The sequence below is a fragment of the Ctenocephalides felis genome, unplaced genomic scaffold (genome assembly GCF_003426905.1).
Source record: "Ctenocephalides felis isolate EL2017-DRISC unplaced genomic scaffold, ASM342690v1 CF-g0.4_SCAFFOLD_01170, whole genome shotgun sequence".
NCBI lineage: Eukaryota > Metazoa > Arthropoda > Insecta > Siphonaptera > Pulicidae > Ctenocephalides > Ctenocephalides felis.
The window spans coordinates 3179330-3201297 of NW_020537324.1; the positions used below are offsets into that span (position 1 = coordinate 3179330).

Consider the following 21968-nt stretch of genomic DNA (forward strand, 5'->3'; position numbering starts at 1 on the left):
GGTTGCACACGACATTCAAGATGTGCGTGTTCACCTTCCTTCAGATTCTCTAAACTGACAAGTGGTGTCAAAAATACTGGTCTTTGGCCTTCTGGTTCAACTTCAGCCTTTTGTGGTCGTTCATAATTTTCCAAATCTTTTATTTTCTTCAAGCGCTGTTCATCTAATGTGTCCAAGTAAAGTCCTTGTTTGGCTAAAAACATAAATTATTATCAAAATAATTATACAATCACCAATTAAATTTAACTGTAAAATTATATTATATTCACCTGTGATATTAACAGAGCTTGTAGTGACTGCTTCCCCAGCTGCATTTCTTGCTTTGCACATGTATGTTCCTGAGTCTTCGGGGTATGCATATAAAATATCAAGAGCAACAAAGCCAAAATCATAAGTTGTTTTGAACCTATGACTTGTTTGATGGGTCGTCCATTGCAAACCATTCAACTTTCATAGTCGGATCGTTAACTGGTGTTAAAGTAGCTTCTAAATGAACTGCTGCTGCTTCCACAGTTTCCACGTTGCGTAGTGGGCGACCAAATTGAGGTTTCTCTGATATTAAATTGATCTTCAGTTGCACTTCTCTTATGACGAGAATCGTCTTCAAGATATTGTATCTTCTGTAAAGCACCCTCATGTTGTGTATCATAAATTATAGAGGATTTGGCTGTAAAATAAAAGTTTTTAATAAATAAGTAAACTCTAAACAAGTAAAAACAATTTCATAACATACGTTGAACACTCAAGTTGATGGAGGATTGAGCAGTTCCCAACCTGTTGGTAGCCTTACAGGTATACTGTCCAGAGTCTTCACCATACACAGTCAAAACATCTAGAGATGCAAATCCAAAGTCATATGATGTTCTAAATCTATGTCCAGTTTGCAAAGGTTTGCCATTATGGAACCATTCAACTTTAAGATTTGGATCTGGGTATGGTTCAATTCTACATTCATAGTGAGCGCTCTGGCCCTCCACCCGACTTGTTGGACCATTAAGCTGTGCAACAAATCGAGGCGCATCTCGAACAACAATATCTTCCTCTTCACGCCTAGTATATTTTGTATGATCTTCCAGTTGATGGATCTTCTGTAATGCCGCTTCATTTTGAGTTTCCAATTGTAGAGAAGCCTTGGCTACAATGGATATACATATGATATACTAATTAAAAATTAGGATAAATTGAATTAGTAACCTCATCTAAACTATATACATACATTGAACAATTAGCTGTGCTGAAGTAACAGCTTGCCCCAGCTCGTTAACAGCGCGGCATGTGTATGTTCCAGAATCTTCAGGATTAACGTACTTCATATTAAGAGCAACATAGCCAAAGTCGTGCATAGTTGTCATACGATTTGCTATAAATTTATAACATCATATCAATAAAGAACATCTAGTCATATTGAAATTTGTTAAATAATGTAGCACTTACATGCTTCGATCGGTACACCGTTACGCAACCATTCAACACGCATCTTAGGATCCCCTACTGGAATCAAGCGCGCCTCGAAGTGAGCTGCTTGATTTTCTGCAACTTTCAAATCTCGCACTGGTGTTGTAAACACTGGCGCTTGAGTAATAATCTCTTCTTCAATACCTTGTCTCTTATATCTGGATGAATCTTCAAGATGAGTAATAGTTTTCAAAGCGCCTTCATGCTGTGATTCCATGTAAATGGATTTTCTAGTATGAACTATAGCTACTGCGGATGTAACGGCTTCACCCAATGCATTAATTGCCCTGCATGTATATTGACCAGAATCTTCAGCCATACATTGCATTATATCCAATGCCACAAATCCAAAATTATTTGTCTCAGTAAATCTAGATCCTGATTTAACTGGAATATTGTTATGGTACCACTCGACCTTCATAGTTGGATCTGAAACAGGTATCAATCGACACTCAAAGTGGGCTCTTTGTCCTTCCTTAATTTCAACATTTTTGAGAGATGTTGTAAATATTGGCACCTGCTTTGTGACTTCTTCTACTTCTTCGGATCTTTGATATTTAGATCTATCTTCCAAATAATGAATTTGTTGTAATCCTGATTCATTTTGAGTTCCAGTTTGAATAGTGGCTGATACACTACATTGCAAAGTGCAAGTTGTTTCATCTGAACCGATCGCGTTAACAGCTCGGCAAGTATAGGTACCCGAATCTTCGGCAATTAGATCTACAATATCTAAAGCAACGTAACCAAAGTCGTGTATTGGTCTAAACCTGTGACCTACTGTTACCGGACGGCCATTTTTGTACCATTCAACCTTTAAGTTAGAATCAGTCACAGGTTCTAACTTGCATTCGAAATGCGCATGCTGACCCTCACGCATATTATTCAAATTCTTTGGTTTTGTTACGAAACGGGGTTTTACTGTAATTAATTCATCCATGTACTCAGATTTTTTATATCGTGAAGAATCTTCTAAATATTGAATTTTCTCCAAACCACTTGGGTGTTGCGATTCAGTTATTAAATCTTTCTTGGCAATAACACGTACTGAACAAGATGTCACAGCTTCGCCTAATTGATTTCTGGCTTGACAGGTGTATACACCTGAATCCACAGGATATACACTTAGTAAATCGAGTGCAACATAATCAAAGTCGTAAGCCGGTCGGAATCTATGACCTGTTTTAACAGGGTGTCCATTTACAAACCAGTCAACTTTCATGGTGGGATCTCCAACAGGTTGAAGCCTGCATTCCATGTGAACATTGGTGCCCTCAATGGTTTCGATGTTGTGTAATGGACGAGTAAAATGTGGAGCTTGCATAACAGTGATATCTTCTTGAAGAGTACGTCGTTGTCTTGAAGCATCCTCTAGCATCTGTATTTGTTCTAGTGACATTTCGTGTTGTGTTTCAGTATCAATATCTGAACGTCCAATAACGCGTACGCATGCAGATGTGTGAGCGCTTCCAAGATGGTTGGTAGCGCGTACGGTGTATTCTCCAGAATCGATAGAAGTTGCATGAATAATATCCAATGCAACAAACCCAAAATCATAGTATGTTCGAAAACGAGATCCAACGGTTACTGGACGACCGTTTTGGAACCATTCCACTCTCATAGTTGGGTCACCCATTGGCTCTAAACGGCACTCTAAATGTATGTTTTTACCTTCACTTACAGGCTTTGGATCAGATAGAGGCTGCACGAATACTGGCTTAGATTTTGAAATTTCTTCAATTTGGTATTGCGGTTCAATAAATTTAGAATCCTCCAATTTTCTTGTTTTTTCATAAGCTCCACGATGCATGCTTGCTGTATCAATACTGGAACGAGCTGAAAATATATAAGATATTTGAAGTTATGCCTAACATAGTTAATAAAAATTAATACAATTAATCTTAGTGGCTTACTTTCTACAGTCATCGTATTTGCAAGTTGTGCCTCTCCTAAAGCATTGCGAGCAACTACTGTATAACCACCTGCGTCTTCAGCTCTAACGGACTCGATATCTAGAGCTACATATCCAAAATCATGATAGGTTTGTATTCTATTAGCTGTCGACAAAGGTTTGCCATTATGATACCATTCAATTTTCATTGTCAAATCATTCTGCGGTTCTACTCTGGCCTCGAAATGGGCTCTTTGGCCCTCCACTATCTTTGTTGTACCTTTTAGCGGCCCCAGGAAGCGCGGTTTCTGTGTTACTGTTTGCTCTTCATGACTAGTACGCATATATCTACTCGAATCTTCTAATTGCTGTATTTTTTCAAGACCTCCAGGATGTTGACTGTCTTGAATAATGTCCTTTTTGCTAAGTACTGTAAGATTAGCGGAAGTGAATGCTTGGCCAGCTGCGTTATAAGCACGACACGTGTAATTTCCAAAATCTCTGACAGTGACGTATTTTATTGTCAAAGCTACATAGCCAAAATTAAAGAAAGAAGTAATCCTGGAACTTGCTTCAACTGGTTTGCCATCTTTCAGCCACTCTACTCGTAAACTGGAATCCCCTACAGGTTCTAAACGAGCTTCAAAATGCGCGAACCCTCCTTCTCTAATATTTAGCTGATCTTTAATCGGACTCTTAAAGTCTGGAGGTACAGTACATTCTTGTACCTCCTGGACATACTTGGATTGCTGATAATTTTGATATGCTTCTAACTCTTCTACTTTCTCGATATAGCGCTGTTGCTCTGGTATACCTAAATCTCCTGTGACTGTGCTTCTTACCTGTACTCGCAAAGTGCTCGTACTAATAGCTTCACCCAAACGATTGACGGCTCGGACTGTATATGAACCAGCATCTTCGGCCCGTAGGTGCATGATGTTAAGGGAGACGTAGCCGAAGTTGAAGATTGATGTTATCCGTGAACTAGCCGTAATTGGTTTTCCATCCTTGTACCACTCCACTCTCATCGTTGGATCGCTGACAGGCGTAAGTTGTGCTTCGAAATGCGCATTGCGACCCTCTGGCAATTCGCCTAATTCTTGGAGCGGGCGGATGAAGACTGGGCGTTGAGCAGATGTCTCTTCAGTGCTCTCGCTTCGTTGATAACGCGAGTAATCTTCAAGTTGCTCGATGTATTGAAGACTAGAAGGATGTTGAGAAGTTTGTTCTATAGAAGCCTTCGCAGTAACTTTAAGAATAGCACTCGATTCAGCGACGCCAGTTGAGCTAACAACGCGGCAAACATATTCACCGGCATCATGAACCATTATTCCAATTAAATCAAGAGCAATAAAGCCAAATCGGAAAGTCGTTGTTGATCGAGAACCTAGGAATAAAATACAGTTAATTCACATTCAACTATTTAATCCTATTTCCATTATTCTATATATATATATATATATATATATATATATATATATATATAACATAACGGCAAAAGATATTAAGTTAGCGAAGTCAAAATATTAACATGCAGAATATGTAATATACATCTTGTACACTTACTTGCTTCAAGGAGTTTTCCATTGAGATAAAATTCAACATACATTGTTGGATCTCCTACAGGTTCAATTCGCGCTTCGAAATGTACACGACCACCTTCGAGTTGCGACAAGTCCCTTAATGGAATAATAAATTGGGGCGGTGGATAAACTCGGTCTTCTTCACCAGGTGCAGTACGAGGTTTTGCGCGTTCGACGTGCCTTAAATATATTACTTCAGGTCCAGGAACAGGTCTAAAATAAAAACACCATGAAGTATGGAATAAATATCGCATTAAACATTTTATTCCCAATCACTCACTCTGGTTCGATAACTTTAGTTGGTCTTGGTAAATGCAATCGCCATGGTTCTGGGGTGACACCTTTCTCAGTCTCAACATAAAGTCGGGCACGAGTGGCCGTAGAGCCAGCCACATTTTGTGCGGTGCACTGGTACCACGCCGCATCCGACGCCTTGGCTCTGTAGATATCCAGTTTCGAAGCACCGCCATCAGTGGTGATCTTTACATCGGCACTCTGCATCAAAGGTACGCCATCTTTTTGCCATGTTATTCTAGGAACTGGTGTTCCAACAGCTCTAGCATTTAGTATAACAGGTTCTCCTTCCTTTACGTTTACTGTACTAAATCTTTCCACAAATTTAGGTGCGATAACTTGTTCTTTCTCGATAACGTGGAGCTGGCATTGGAATGAAGTTTCTCCACATTTATTTCTAGCTACGCATGTTACTACTCCACTATCAGAACGGTGTACGTTAGTTATCATTAAAGCGTGATTTCCGGACTCATTGACAAGAATCTTATGAGTAGCATCATCGTTCACCTGACGCTCATTTATAAACCAAGTGACTTCAGGATAGGGGCGGCCCGTAACACGACAATCAAATCTGGTCATTTTACCTTCGGTAGCTTCGCGATCTTGACAAACCCGAATAAAGTTAGGGGCTAAAGCTTTAGCCGAAGCGTCTGTTTCCTCCGGTTCATGATAAGATGGCTTAATCATCTGTTCGGTGCCATGGCCATCGAGAACAGGCTCAACAGCAAGAAAAGCAGAAGATACAACACATCCTTGAGGATTTTCCGCCAAAAGAGTATAATGTCCTGAATCTTCAGATGTTATTTGGCGTACTCGGAGACTAGCTTGATTGTTAGAATATGAAGTTTCACATTTCTCAGATTGTACAATTCTTTGTCCATTGCGGAACCATGTTAGTCTAGGTTTAGGATTTGCACCAACCTTAGCAGTAAAAACAGCATCAGAACCTTCTTGGAGTTTTGAATTGCGAGGTTTCTGCGATATTTGAGGAGGTGCTGCCGGTCCAAGTGTACGATCTATTGTACCACACAATTGTGCATCAGATTCGCCAGAATAGCGCCGTGTTATGGATTCTCTAAATGATGTTTCACGTAACAATCTATATTCAAATGTGTCTACTTTAAAATCTTCATACCGAGAGTACTGAGTATGACCATTTGTGAATGAATTTTCCGTCATATGTTGATAGCGGTATGATTGTGAATCCATTCTATTTTGCGAAGTCTGAAAAGTTTGCTCTTTTTGCAAAGATGTTTGAATGCTTGGCATAGGAACGCCTTCCGGTTGTATGAAAACTGAACATATGGCTTCACCGTAGTTGTTTCGGGCAGTGCATGTATATTCACCTTCATCACCTGGTCCGATTTGATTGATGAGCAACGACACATCACCTGTGCTTTCGTTGTAGCTCATGCGATACTTGCTGGATTCGACCATGGGCAAGCCTTTGCGTGTCCAAGACACAACAGGTTTTGGATTTCCACGCAATCGTCCCTCGAATAAGGCATTTCCGCCTTGTGCAAAGCGCGCGTTCTTGAAAATCTGTTCAAACACTGGTGGCGACATACCGCTTGAGCCTAATTGCTGAGAAATATCCTGAGCAATCATTCCTCCTTGAACTAAAAATAAATTTAATTAATATTATTATTTGAAATTTAAATTTATTGCATACGTTCAAACTTTATTTGATAATATTATGTTTTGTTTTTCCTCAAATTATCTGAACACCGATAAGTTAATGTTTTAAGATTCAACAATATACACAATAAAAATAAATATCTACAGAAATATAGACCGTACACAATTAGATGCACTACAATTGCAAGTCTAATCCAGAAAAATGTGCAAGTCATAAACTTCCATTCATAATACGCTTGCAGTACAAACTTTATGTGAAATGTTAATAAAGATATAAATATAAATAATATTAAAACAAATCTTCGTAAACAATCAATAAAATATTCATTATAGAGACATATACGTAATTTTCATCGATAAAAATTGTTCATTATTTTTTAGTAAAATCTTTATTTATTTATTTTAGCCGATTCATGATTATATACAATTATAAATAAATAAATACAGCATATCATTTGAGAGCCACTGATGGCGCAAGTAATGAATATCGTTGGCACGCAGCCCATTCGGCTATTTCGGTACGCCACTGGATCGTATTACGAGGACCGTTTTAGGAGCATCCGCCCAGGAGACATCACACAAAAGCAAAATAATTATACTTTGCTGATATTAACATTTCTTTTTAGTAACTAATTTAATTCATTTTGAAAATATAATTACATATGGTATGCGAATTAAAAAGCAATATGAAATTAATTAAATTACATTGCTGATATCATTTATTATCAACGATTTCATTTGACAAGATTTCAGGGTTACTATAGGCAATCATAATGTTATTGTAAATGACTGATCTTTATAAGTGATGTACTCGATATTTTTGAATAATGGAATACTATATAGATTTGAATAGGATTATAATTCCTGACCTCTCTGCTGACTAGTAACTTGTCTGGTGACAGTGCGATGCTCCATTTGGCTAAATTGCTGCTGCTGCTGCATCGTTTGATGCGTCCGATGCGTCTGCTCCTCATGACTGCTATAAACTTGTCGCTGCTCTTCCTGAGACAGCTGCTTCGAATTTTGACGGTGCATTTTCACACACCGTCTTTTCCGTTAACGCACTAATATCGCTATTTACCTTTGTTATCACTTCCAACACAATAAAACACACACTTTCTCAACAACAAATCCAAACAATTTTATCGTTCACGATAGTTTTTCCCTTTGGTCTGCGATCACTAGAATACACTCTCGCTTGTTTTCCACAGCACAACTTTTTTCTTCCAAATATCATTAAATTTTCTTCTGCACTATATTTTTTAAATTATCGTTTTATTCGTTGTCAGCAGATTCAAGTCACATATCACCCCGTTAAATCCAATTTAACATTTATTCTTTTTTTAAGTGACTTGTCAGAAATCCAAGACGTCGGTCGATTGTGAATCGTTAGCGAAGAGTGGCCGCGATAATGCCACAATATTGCATCGCTCTCCGAAATGGGCGGAGCGACATGGTTAGACCAAAAATAATTCAGTTCGCCCCTCTACGAGGCATAGGACCCGAGCGTCGGAAAGCTTTGGCAAAAAGATGGAATGTTCAACTATTATGTGTGAATAGTTTATTCCTTGCGTTTTTTCTTATCTCTATTTATAATTTTATTGCCATTTCCCTGTTTGTGATGATCTTCGCAGAGCGGATTCTTTTCACGGCGACCCAAACATTTAACCTTTCTTTGAAGCATTAACGTACAAATAAATTTTCCGCATATGAATTTTTTGCATCGAATTTGCAATTGATGCAAAAATACTTTTAGATTGAAACAAATTCCAAGCAAATATTTTATCTTTTTATAACTTGTAAATATAAATATGAATCTATACATATTATATTTGATACCAAACGTATTAAATATTAACTCTAATAAAAATGAAACCACTTGAAACCCGCAAAGATTAATTTAATTGACAATCCAAACTATTTACAATCCGTGCATAAAATTATTATTCGATTACAGCAACTTTAACAAAACGTAATTAAAATTAGGTCATGATGTATTTTTAGCATCCTATAAGATATGAACATGTTTCTTCAAGCATTTATGCTTTTCAGTTGCCAATTAATTGAGACAACAACAATACGGTTAGATACATGATGTTTGAAGATTCCAAATTGATATTGAAAAATATCAAATTTCAATTTCTTATATTGTATTTAAATTATTACAGCTTTCACGGAAAAGTATTCCACTACATTATAAATTATATTTTCAGTAAACAATTTTTAAACATGTTTCAAATTATGTCTTTATCATTTACTTCATTTTTGTCTATGTTCTCCATCAATTGGCTCCTCTAATATATAAAACATGCTACATAAAAAGTCTGCTGACCAAGGACGATTTAAAAATATGCCAGGACACATATTGTGGAACGTGGTTATGAATCACTTCATTGATAAGCAAATGATTCAAGAATACGCGATCTACATGATTCAATATTATTTTCATCTATTAGCTACAGACTTCCAATCAGATATTCCAGGTTCTACATCGGAATCTGCCAGCCCTATGTCAAGCAGTATTGGCATCGGTTTTCGCGTGAAAATATAAATAGCAATATTCTACCCTTAGCCTGCCCAGTAAAAAATTGCATCAGTATTGCATAAAATGTAGTAATAAATTAATAATATAGGCAGCACAACCTTTTGGATTGCCTTCTATCAAATCACGTCGTTTAAAAAGTCTGCACAACAGCTCATAGGACTAGTTAGGTTCTGATTGCCATTATATATATATATATATATATATATATATATATATATATAAATCATCTATCATTGTACCCAAAATTCGATCAATGTTTTATAGTTAAAGATTTCATATCGAATCCGTTGTGGAACACTTAGTTTTGTTTCGTTTGGCCGTTGTGTTATTGCTTCCTCACGTTTGTGTTATTTTAACTTCTGTTGTAATAAAATAAATATGTCTCGCTTACACGTATGCGAGATCCTAAGTTTGTATGAAATGTGGGCAGTTTCGTGGGTGAGTACATGGCTCTGTGTTTACATCATACGAAAGTAGGATTTTATAAATAACACTACTTCAGCAATTTTAAATTACAAATCCTAATTGTGAATTCATATTTCTTTAAAACTAAATATTCTAAACTAGTAAAACAAAAACAGGATGAAGATTTTAATTTTGAATGAAAAATACATATACTTCTGTTCTGTTAGACATAATAAAAATATTTGTTTTTTTGGTTTACAACCACTTGCAGATTTTGCAATTAGAGTTGCAATTTGAATATAAATACAAATATAAAATATAAATAAAATAATATAAATAGATTAAAATACACATATGTCTATTTTCTTACCTTGATCAAAATAATAATATTCCTTCCCTGCCGAATCGACGCTTCTTGATCTTCCTAGGCTTCGATATTTGTATCTAGCACAATCTGAAAATCAACAGAGAACAGAACAATCATAATTGATGAATGATAGAAAATATTAGATGTGGATGATCAAAACTTTCAAAATAAAAGTATCACAATTGTGTCATAATTCAAAGCCAAAAGAGATTTACTTATAAAGAGCAATTAGGATTTTAAAATCTCCGTTACCAGGAACAGTTTATATTCGGGAATAATCATTTTAAAATTATTCATTTATTTACTAAAGCATTTTAAGAGAAATTAAAAATAATACATAATATAAAGAAAGATGGAAGAAATAGATATAATGATTTTAAAATCAAATGATAAATTTCTCAAAATTTATTATCTATGTACTTCTATTTCTCAAATGATTGCATCTGAACAACAATTTCCCAGAAAAGAAATTTATATCTTCTCGCTAAAAAAATCCGATTTGTTAATTTTATGTTTTCTCGACGTGTCAAGTCATCCTGAATCGATAAACACTAAAATTGTGTGGGTGTGTATGCAAGCCAAAATTTGACAGCAACTCGGTATACTTATGAATCATCCATAAATTAATATATCAGTTTCTTATTAATTAAGTTGTTTATTTACATATGTCTGGAATTCATGCAACTTGCCTTAATTATCTACAGTCTACACGTATCTGGATATTCATGCAAATGACAATTACACACAATTCACCATGTAAATTACGATATAATTAGCATTTCAATCATAAATATAAATAATCTAATATTATCCCCATCGTGGATTTGTTCTGGAATCATGAAATTACCTCACGCTCAAGTTTCATTGCTCTACTTTGAGTGCATCAGACATAAAAATAATTATAAATAGCCTTTAATAAGCAACTGGTTTTGCATTACGATCTTGCCAAATATCAGAATGTTGCCAGCACAAAATTAATTAATGCAATTTGCTTTTGATCAATAAAGAATTTGAAATTGCAACTGAAAACAGTATTTACAGTAAGTGATCTCCACGCAAAGTATATATCATAATTTAATTATCTAGACAAAGTCAATTCAGAAATATGCTTTGCTAAATATTGATGGCAATAAAAACATAAATAGAAAATATATACCTAAATATAGTCCCCTGTGTTTCCTCATATATTCCACGCATATTTCAAATATGTACACATGGTAATAATAATTAAATGCGAATGAAAACACAATCAATTTTAGTAGTATATCAATAAAAATTAATTAAAAAGAAATGTTTTTAATGGCACGGCTAACTAAGAATTTTCATAGTTTTAGGCATTAAATACAAAGTTATACAAGGTGAATATTAATTCATTTTGCAGAAATGTATTAATCTCAAATTTGAAAAAGCAAAAGATTTCCAAAAAGCTAAAAGTTTAAAAAAAGTATATAAAAATCAATTGAACATTTAATACAATGTAATATAAAATAAATTTAGACGTAAATAGTATTTTGCCCTAAGGCAAGTTGCATGTATCACACTAACATATATTTGTATACCGTGAATATATTTAATGTCTCATGTTATATGTTATGAGCTCATGATTGATTATAATTGTGTCCTGTGAGTATTTTCGTTTGGGAGTCATATCGTTTTCTTTCGTTACGATATAAATAAAAGTTATAAATAAAATAGCTGCGAGCGAACCGATTGTGTCGCATGCTGAGCGAAGCGGGGCGGAGAGGATCTCGAGATGGCGATGGCGAAGACGAAGACTCAAATTTACGATTCCTACATACTTATACTCACTTACTTGAATCGAAATGGAAATTGTCGCATGCAGCGAAAAATAATAGTTGGATAAAAACAAACATGCGACGAATTCTAACGCATTCTAAACATTAGTCAATGGTTTACATACAGAATTTTATCGCAACATATAAGTGATCTCCTAGAGATTTTCCAAAAAACTTCAATCGATTTGTTTAAACATCATGACAGATGTATATATATATATATATATATATATATATATATATATATGGGGTCCTTAATATGGACATTTACGAATTTCCTTGCTCCCAAGGGCTCAAATGGTTCCAAATTGATAAAAAACAATTCTCTGAAAGTTTCAGCTCTTGTTGTTTTTTAGATAGTGCGCAATTCAGTCAAAGTTTTGTATGGAAAGAGCATGAAAAATTTTTCAAAAATTTTAAAAATGTTTTTAGATATAATTTAGCGAACAAATGAATAAGTTTTATTCAAAATTTGTTGCTAAGTTATACCTAAAAAAATTTTCTTATGCTATTTCCATACAAAGTTTGATTGAATTCCGCACTATCTAAAAGTTAATATTAAGCTGAAAGAATTGAGAATTGTTTTTTATCAATTTGAAACCATTTAAGCCCTTGGGAGCAAGGAAATTCGGAAATGCCCACATTAAAGACCTCCCTAACATAAATTGCGCATAGCCTGATATCAAGCAGTAGTGATATCCAATTTCACTTGAGAATATAGATTAAAATATATTACCAAGTGCAAATAGCCCTGCCTGGCAATAAATTATAATTGATCATCACTATTAGAAAACCAATTATTGAGCAGCCTTTTTATATTCAATGCCCATTGACCATTGTCTGTTTTTCCACTGTCCCAATACGACATTAGAGTTAGTTAAAACTTTATTTGGTTTCAAAGTCTTAAAATTCATTTACAATAATCAAATAGTTTCAACTGATCATTTATAAACGACTTCAAATTATTTTTATTATTTGAAAAAATAACTATTAACTAACCGTATTGATTAATTATTCATGAACGATTTCAAAAAACGAAAATTATTAAAGCTTTCCAATGCTTTCAATATTTTTATACATTATGAAAATAGTATATATTAGCAATTAAGTTATTAACAATTATTTACTTATAAACATTTTCACAAAATAAAAGTTGCAAAAGCCTTATAAAGCGTAAAATAATAAAATTAGTGCACACTTGCATAAACAATCATAATTTATAATAGAGGAAAAACTTTGGTGAAAGTAATATTCTCCTTTCGTGGATATTCGTAGAGAATTTGTATATTGATACAAATTTGACAAATGAGGTACAAAAATAGAGCAGACGAACGCTTTCATAATATATATATATATATATATATATATATAATTTTTATCTCTTATATTCATCCCCCACCAGCTCATAATTCTACACGTTGATGAAAAACACGACGACGGATTTGATAGTAATAATTGTCGGACTATTTTCGTTGTTTGCAAAAATGTTGCGCCGTTTATTTGTTACCTGAATCATCTCATCTCATCAGGAATTGAGTCAGAGTCGGCATGCGCGCGATCCGAATTGGTTGTGAGTCACATTCGCCGTTACTCTATTTTTGGGGCGAGAGAGCCCGATGATCGCTATGGCACACTTATGATATCGTTTACAGAAACGCATTCTTACCTTCGATATAAGAAATGACTCAGTTATTAAAAAAAATCATTTAATTCACAGAGAAATCATCATAACAGAAAAGCAATTCTGGGGATACTATTCTTTGGTGCTCTTGATTAAGACAAACTCACAAAAGTACAAAAGAGACTTCTATAGCAATATCTTATTGCGGTATATAATGAAATATGTTATTTAACAGTTAGAAAAAAGTAAGAGCATAGAAGAATTGCTAGGATCGGTTTATACTTTACGGAATCGGTCATAATTTTCTTAACTGATGAAATTACTATTCCCACGTCTACCTTAAAATTCACATTGATTTATACACGACTATATACTGCAGTACATGTACGTATAAAAAAAATTCGACATATATTGTCCACGCGTCATTGGTCCAGTGTCCCTAGAAAGTCATCCTTGCGAGGTTTTACTGTATATATTTGCATGATTTATTAAGTTTTATTGTTGATGCTTAACAAAAAGTGAGAGTTATTTATTTCGCTAGTCGAAACCGGCAACTTTTATATCCGTATGTTTCGTTAAACGTCAATCGTCAGCCTGCAATTTCATTGAAACTATTCACATTGAAATAAACACAGTAAATATATCCGCATGCTCTCATCCTTGAAATGTGTACAAGAAAAGATAGTTTCCAGAAAACTATTAATAAATATAGATAAATATAGAAAAGAAATATTTAAATATCAAAATTATATAAAGTTATTAATATATCCGCGCGGATATATATATATATATATATATATATATATATATATATATATATATATATATATATATCGGTGATAGATATATCGGTGTATTTTCAAACATAGTTTTGGTGCATTATGAGGTCTGTTAAGTGTTTGAATTGAAAAAAGTTTAACCATTGATTTTCTAAACATGGGGGCATCTCCTAATCCCGAAACATTGAATAAAATAATTATTTCGGCCATTATCCTGCCAAAGTTTGAAAGCATGCAATATCTTATAGAAATATACTATACTTGCCCATAAATACATGTACTTATTTTTATAATATCTATCATATTTATATATAACACTCATTGCATGCACAGATCATATTGGTACAATATTAATATCCTTGTTATGACACAACACTGATTCAATAATTTCTACAGGCAAGTTAAATTAATTACGAATGCAATTAATTTCATAAATAACTTCATCTTACCTTATGACTAAAAACCACCCACATTTTAGAACGAAATATGATATACCACACCTTTATTTTAATTTACAAAACTAAATTAAAACGTATTTTAATCCGTAGTTGATATTTGGTTCAGAATATCGAATACTTTTATTCACAAATAAATTTGTGTTTATATAAAAATACAAACACAACACTTAACACTTAACAATATATACTTTGGTTGACCACTTCCAAATTATTTCGTATTTTATGTGCACAAGAATGAATAATAAACGCTTTTGATCAGTTATAAATATACAATATATATATATATATATATATATATATATATATTAAATTTATCCACATAGCCGCTCTTAAATTATCTATTTATTTATTATTGAAAAGAAATTGTGCGATAGATCTTCATTGATATTCTCTTTGTACATAACAATTAGAGCACTAGAATATGAAAAAGAAAAATAAATAAAAATTGTTAATTTCATATATAATAATATGAAACATATATATTAATTTGAATATTTATATTTTAATATATTTCGGTGAAAATCAATTTATCTCGATAAAAAAAAATGGGAGTGACTATATGAATATGTATTACCCATAGCATTCCATATGTACATAAAGTAGAGGGTACAGAAGACATATACATATGCACGAAATGCACAATAGATACAATATAAAAATCAGCAATGCTTTATTTACAATATATCGAAAATTTATTTATATCATTACATAGAAATAACAATATAGATAGCTATAATAGAAATAACCAATAATAACAACAGTGAAAAGCACACAGGCTGAAAGCATCCTCAAGAATAATTTAATAAATAATAATAAATAAGATCTGATAATGATGATACAGTAGTATACATTACAGAAAACAGTACAAAAACTTAATCCATCACCAATAAGATAATCAAGCGACAAAAATAATTATATTAAAATAATATATTAGCCTGTAGAAAAGCTTACAATAATCAAAGCTCAATTGTCATGTCTGAATACTAAGTTAATTATGAATGAGTTGATATAATAAAATGTTGACTAGATTTCATTTGGTATTTTTTGGCAATACATTCCTTACATAAAGCTTTTTGTAGCATTTCTTTTAAAAAAACAATATTAAATAAAACGCGCTTATTATTTCAAAAAATGCAACAATGTTATGGTAAGCTACTTTTCAATTGGTATTCATTAACCTAATTACTCTAAGGCTTTCTTAAGTAAGTCGACCATTTCTCACCTGGTACTTGTAAAGTCGCCGAACAACCAACGGCACCTGCGCAATTTGTGGCCGTACATGTGTACGTTCCTGCATCATCTAGATAATTTATAACATTAAATAAGATTAATGTTTAAAACAATCCTAAAGAATTTGCATGTATCGAGAATAATAGGGTAAAGTGCAAGATTTTCTTTTAATTTAAATGCACTAGTATTATTAGCATTATTTTCTTAAAGGGCACTACATAAGCAACCTTATGCTATATTTACAATAGTAGAATGAAAAATTTTCATCTTTACCTGGATATGCTTTTAGCAAAGTCAGCCTGCAAACACCATTTCTAAAATAAGTTTCATGATTCAGTGTTGGCTGCAACATTCGTCCATCTTTTGCCCAAACAATAGACGGACTTGGTTCTGATTGGACAATACACTCAAACCTTGCTGATTGACCAGAAACTGCTGCTATATCTTTGAGAGGCTGAAATAATAAATCAAATTATATTTAACTCTGCACTTAATAGACAAATATTTCTATTGGTAAATGTGAAATTACTGTTATAAATAAAGGAGGTTTAGCTATTTCACCATTGTGTCCAGTGGAGTATACTCTTGAGCTGGCTGGAGTGCTGTTGCAGCTGCGATCTGAAAATTGAAGATAATTATTAATTAACAATTTTCAATTAACTCCATTTTTGAAACGTGCAAATAATTCAACAAAAATATACTTTCGAAAATTACAAAATTCTAGTAAAGATACCTACTTCGTTTTACAGATACACTCATAAAAGCATGCAGCATCAAAATAAATATAGATATATTATAACTGTCTCGAAAAACGGTAATTGTTAATAATTTTTGATCAAACAACACTCATCGAACCTGAAGCATCAGGTTGATAGAAATATCGTGGCGACTGCGACGGTATGCTGGGAGATAAAGATTTCGGACTGGGTGTAGGTTGATCGTATCTCCAGCCTTGGTGTTTCATTTCTTCCGCATCCGACCACTCGCTCTCCGATTCCCATTTCACGTTTTTGTGAGTACTTTGGGGCTTTTTACACAATGGCAAGGTATTGAAACCCTGCTGAACACCGTTCGACTTTTCGTGTATGATTGGAACTTCTATGTCGCCGGTGCGCCCGGACGACTTTGCAGAGGAACCACCACCGGCCAAAACTTTCTTTCCCTCGCCGGGGAACAAAATACCGAACTCATAACCAAAATCGTATTTGAAATATATCAAGCCAGTGTCTGGATCTATGTGCTTAGTTCCTAATAAAACGTATTGAATGTCCGAAATTAAAATTTGTAGTATTAAAGTTAGACTTTAAAGAAACGAAAAGGTCAAATGTGTTTATAATTACCTCGTTAAGTAAAAAATACTGCACATAAGCATTAGCTGCGTGTAAGATAAACAATTATAAGTTAACAAATTTAACATAATTGTATTATTCAATTAGATTTTTAAAAAACGTAGTTGTTTGCAATTAGTATGTGAAATTTACTTTCTGTAAACATTTTTGTTCAAATGTTAAAATTCATATTTATGTGTTTTTTCATACGAATGTATAAGCAAATAAATCAATCTTATATTTAGAAAAATCATAAACCCACATTTTGATTTTAAACTATAATTATATTATATTTCTCACCGTATTGAGCGAAACGTGATTCCTCCCTGTAAGCTTGCGCATTGCTTCCGCCGTCTTCTACATTCGATTTCTGCTGCGATGTCTTCAAGATAGGTTTCTGTTGCTTGCTCTGCTGCTTTACATCAGTCAAAACATCATCTGCAAATCTGTGCACTTTACTTCTAAACATTTCCGACATGTCCGTCATATGAGAATTTGCTAAACTTGTCGCGACATTGGTAAAAGTTTCTTTTTTATAACTATCTTGTTTCATTTGCATAGATTTTCGTATGTCTAACGTTTTGGAAATTTCTGTCGGCATAACTGGCGGTTCTTTGTCAAATTCCATAGGGGTCATAACTCTTCCATAAGATCTAGGTAAACTTGCTGATCTAGTAAATACAGGTGCACGAACTTTACGGTAGTAAGGTTCTTCAGAATCACTATCCGGAGGAGCCCATTTTGCCTTGATTCTTGTCGATTCCACTTCGCTCTCGTAATCGCTTTCCCTGAATTCACCAGGTATAAATTTCTTAGGTTTTGGCACTGAACCCGGGGCAGATCTAGTCTTAGGTTTTTCAGCTTCCGGTTTGTAAGGAAAAGGTTCTAATTTAGTTTCTTGTCTTGTATCTTCACCGAATTTTATTACTCGAGTAGTCTGACTAATATTTAGTACTCGATGGCTGCTCTCAGTACATTCATTAAACTGCATGGATTTTGATGTCTCTATAGCATTTGCAACCGGAATACCAGCTTTTCCAGTATAATACTGTGTACGTTTTGGTGGCGGCACGTATCCCATTTCAGGCTGTGGACCTGGCTGTAAAATTATTTCTTTTCTAACAGCAGGTGTAGCAATTATGTAATCTTGAACAAGAGCTTTTGCAGCTACAGGTTTTGGCTTATATATTTGTTGTTTCGTAATCGTTTTATTATTTTCAAAAGTTTTTGTTTTGGTATCTAGCTTTTCAATTGGCGAGAATTTAGGCCTGGGTGGTCCGGTAAACTCGGGAGGATTATCAAATTCTGTAGGAGGTGTTGGTGACTTCTGACCGTCGGAATTTTGAGAATATCTGCCCGATTTTGGGGCACTTAGAGATACACGCACCGGTCTATAAGTCTTTTCATCCGTATCCGACTCGATTGGTCGCCACATTGCTGGAATTCGAGAATCATAATCGCTTTCATAGTCACTTTCGCGAAATTCGCCTTTAACGAATTTGGAAGGACTCGGCGGTGGCGGGCATGATGCTCTTTTCGGTTTAGGAGCATCAGGTTTGTAAGGAAAAGGTTCCAACTTGTCACTGATCTTAATTTCGCGAGACGTCATCGAAATATTTTTGATTGTCGCATCCTGAAATTTGAAATATAATCATTAATAAACAAACATTATAACATATATAGTTAAGAATAATAAGCATACTCTCACGTGTTAAATAAAATTACATTCATAATTATCCAAAATATCAAAATCAATCAAAAAAATCTACCATTAACATATTAATATTGATTTAACTAAACACAAATAAAACACAGTACGATCAGTGTACAAACAAATCTTCATACTCATTATCATATTCAAAATTATTAGTACTTCCATGCAAACTCAAACACAGTTTCAAACCTTAGATTCAGATGCTACTACTGGCTGCACAAAAGTTTTGTCAGCCCTAACGTGATGACGATAAACTTTAATTGGTGGTGATTTTCTTTCTGTTGATTCATAAGAAATATTTGTGCTTTCATGCTGATATGATTTAGATTCTGTCATTTTAGAAAATCTTCTTAAAGTATCTTCAGTGTCCGCCATGTATCCACTCTCAGGTTGAAACTTTGGCTTAGTTTTTGGCGATTCCACTTTTACTTTCTTAATCGGTTCTGTTTGTGCAAAAACTGGTGGTGGACCTGGTATTAATACAGGTTCAGATGAAACAATATCACTTATCTGTGACACTTCTGAAGTTTTTGAATGTTTTTCAGATGTAGTAGATTTTATAAATGATTCTTGTTGAGCTTTATCTACTTTCAGTATAGACTTTTCTATTTCCAATGGTTTTTCAAATTGACTAGGCGGCAAGCTAACCGGTTCTGTTGAAAGTGGTCTTTTTGGCGCTGGACTTGGTGCTTGTACTCTTCTAAATCCTTTAATATTATCTTCCTTTACTTCGCCAGGTGTCCATTTACTTTTAATTTTAGCGTTTTCAATCTCACTTTCATAATCGCTTTCTATAAACTCTCCTTTAATAAATTTGGACGGAGTTGCTGGAGGTGGACACTTCATTTTCGGAACTTCAGGTTCTGGTTTAAATGGAAAGGGTTCTAATTCTGGGAAGGGCTTAAATGCACTCAACTCCACAGTTGGTTTGGCAGGAAGAGGAGGTGCAGGTGTATATTGATCTTTAGGCGGAATGGGAGGGGCAGTTTTTGGAGGTGGAATTGTTCGTACAGCTCCTGGAAGCACACGGGATGGAATTTTGTCCAATGCTTTTTCTAAATCTTGCTCGATCGTTTCTACATGTGATTGCCTTCTCTGTAAAGTAGTTCTTGGTGCAAAGCACATTTCAGGTTCTGGTCCTGGTTTTAGTCCTATATCATCTTTAGTTTCACTGGACATGCTCATATCTTCTCTAGTCTTTGAAATTAATTTCTGTACCATTTGCGGAGATTGTAAAGCGTAGTCATCTCTGAAGGCATGACGTTGCCAAGATTTTTCTTCGGTTTTAATCTCTTTAAATATTTTGCTTTCCTTTTTAATTTCTTCAGAAATTATGGTAGAATCAATAACTGGAATGTTTTGCTTTTCTGAAACAGTTGTATGTGCAACATAATGTAATTTTTGTTCAGGTCGTTGAATTTTTGGAAGTGTATTGTATTTGATGGATGCATTATCATCTACTTGTGATTTATGAGTTACTGTTTCCAGTTTTGGCATCTCTTGAGCTTGTTTTGGTGACCATACTGCAGGAAATGACGAATCTGACTGTTTATGCACTGACATAACATCATATTGTGAGGACGTTTTAGTTTCTTCTTTTTTCAAGCTGGTAATGGTTTCCACTTTTTGTTCTTCTTCTTGCATAGGTGGCCAAACAATAGGAAGTGAAGAATCTGGCCTCTTGTGTGACCATATCCTATCCATTGCAACCCCATCAGCAGATGGTACTCCCTTATCTGAAGTTTGCGACATTTCAGAAAAGGACCTGTATTCATTATCTGAAGACCAGTACGTGCTGGATTTATCTTTTGGTGAGATTGGTCTATTCCAAAGCTTCTGCATGTCAATTGCCTCCGCTGACGGTCTTGGAGATGTAGGTCTTATTTCAATATCTGATGATGGGCGATAAACAGGTTCTGTTATAACTTTATTTTCATAGGAAGTTTGTTCAAATATTTGTGAATTAAACTCAGTTTTTAAACCATCTAAAGGACATTCTTTAATTTCTTCTTTCGGAGTTGGGGGTATTGAAAATAATTTTATACCGCCCGTTGGAGGTACTACATCATCCTTTTGTATTTCTTGTAATTTCTTAATTTTTTGTGCTACATCCTCAGTTCTTTTCACTGAACCTGTTTTGGGCATATATCCAATTTCTGGTGGTGGTCCCGGTTCTAAACCAAAATCTTCGAGTAATGATTGGGAATATTCTTGTTTAGTTACTGATGAGTATTCAGTAATTTTAGGACCATAAGTAACCTCTTCTATGGGAGAAGAAACATAAGGAATAATTGGAACCTTTGGTTCTTCAGGTTTAACAAACTGTTCAACTGGCGTTTGCATTTTAGAAACGAAAAAATCTAATGCAGATTTTTTACTAATCGATCCAGATTCAATCCCATCTGTTTGACAAATGGCAAAAGGTTGTATATCGGTGACAGTAGACTTATCAGAGCTCACTGTAGTTTCAGTGTTCATGCCAAAAGATAATTTAGGTTCAGTCTCTGATTTCTTATCCATGGTTGAGATATGCGCAGTTTGTGTTTGCTGAGTTATTGTAGGAAAATCTGTTCCGACGGACATAGATGTTTTATGTTCCATTTTGAATTTTTGTTCTGTTTGCCGAGTTTCAGTAACTAAAACTGATTCTGTTTGTGATGTCATTTGAGTTGTAACTTGTGAGTTCACATTTGAAGTCAAATCCTGATGCATAGGTTCCGAAGTAACGGGTTGTTGAATTAATGATGTCATGGGTTTCTATGGTACAAATATAGTGAACAATGAGTTGAAAAAAGGATAAATAATATTATTTAATCAATATAATATCCTAAAAATGATTCTAAAAAAAACTGAAATTAGATATT

General features: G+C 34.1%; 1 protein-coding gene across 1 annotated transcript in view; it reads right to left on the reverse strand.

The window, feature by feature from the left end:
• Nucleotides 1-2: 2 nt before the first annotated feature.
• LOC113365982 (titin-like) overlaps nt 3-21968 on the reverse strand; it is a gene marked incomplete at its 3' end in the record, with an annotated part of 31575 nt that continues 9609 nt past the window's right edge. The window contains 18 exon segments of the mRNA XM_026607528.1: nt 3-193; nt 270-413; nt 416-439; nt 442-559; nt 561-667; nt 734-1135; nt 1217-1360; nt 1435-3291; nt 3369-4733; nt 4913-5142; nt 5210-6842; nt 10182-10265; nt 16055-16132; nt 16336-16516; nt 16592-16680; nt 16918-17310; nt 17691-19023; nt 19294-21861. Of these exon segments, the coding sequence (XP_026463313.1) occupies nt 3-193; nt 270-413; nt 416-439; nt 442-559; nt 561-667; nt 734-1135; nt 1217-1360; nt 1435-3291; nt 3369-4733; nt 4913-5142; nt 5210-6842; nt 10182-10265; nt 16055-16132; nt 16336-16516; nt 16592-16680; nt 16918-17310; nt 17691-19023; nt 19294-21861 (10941 nt within the window).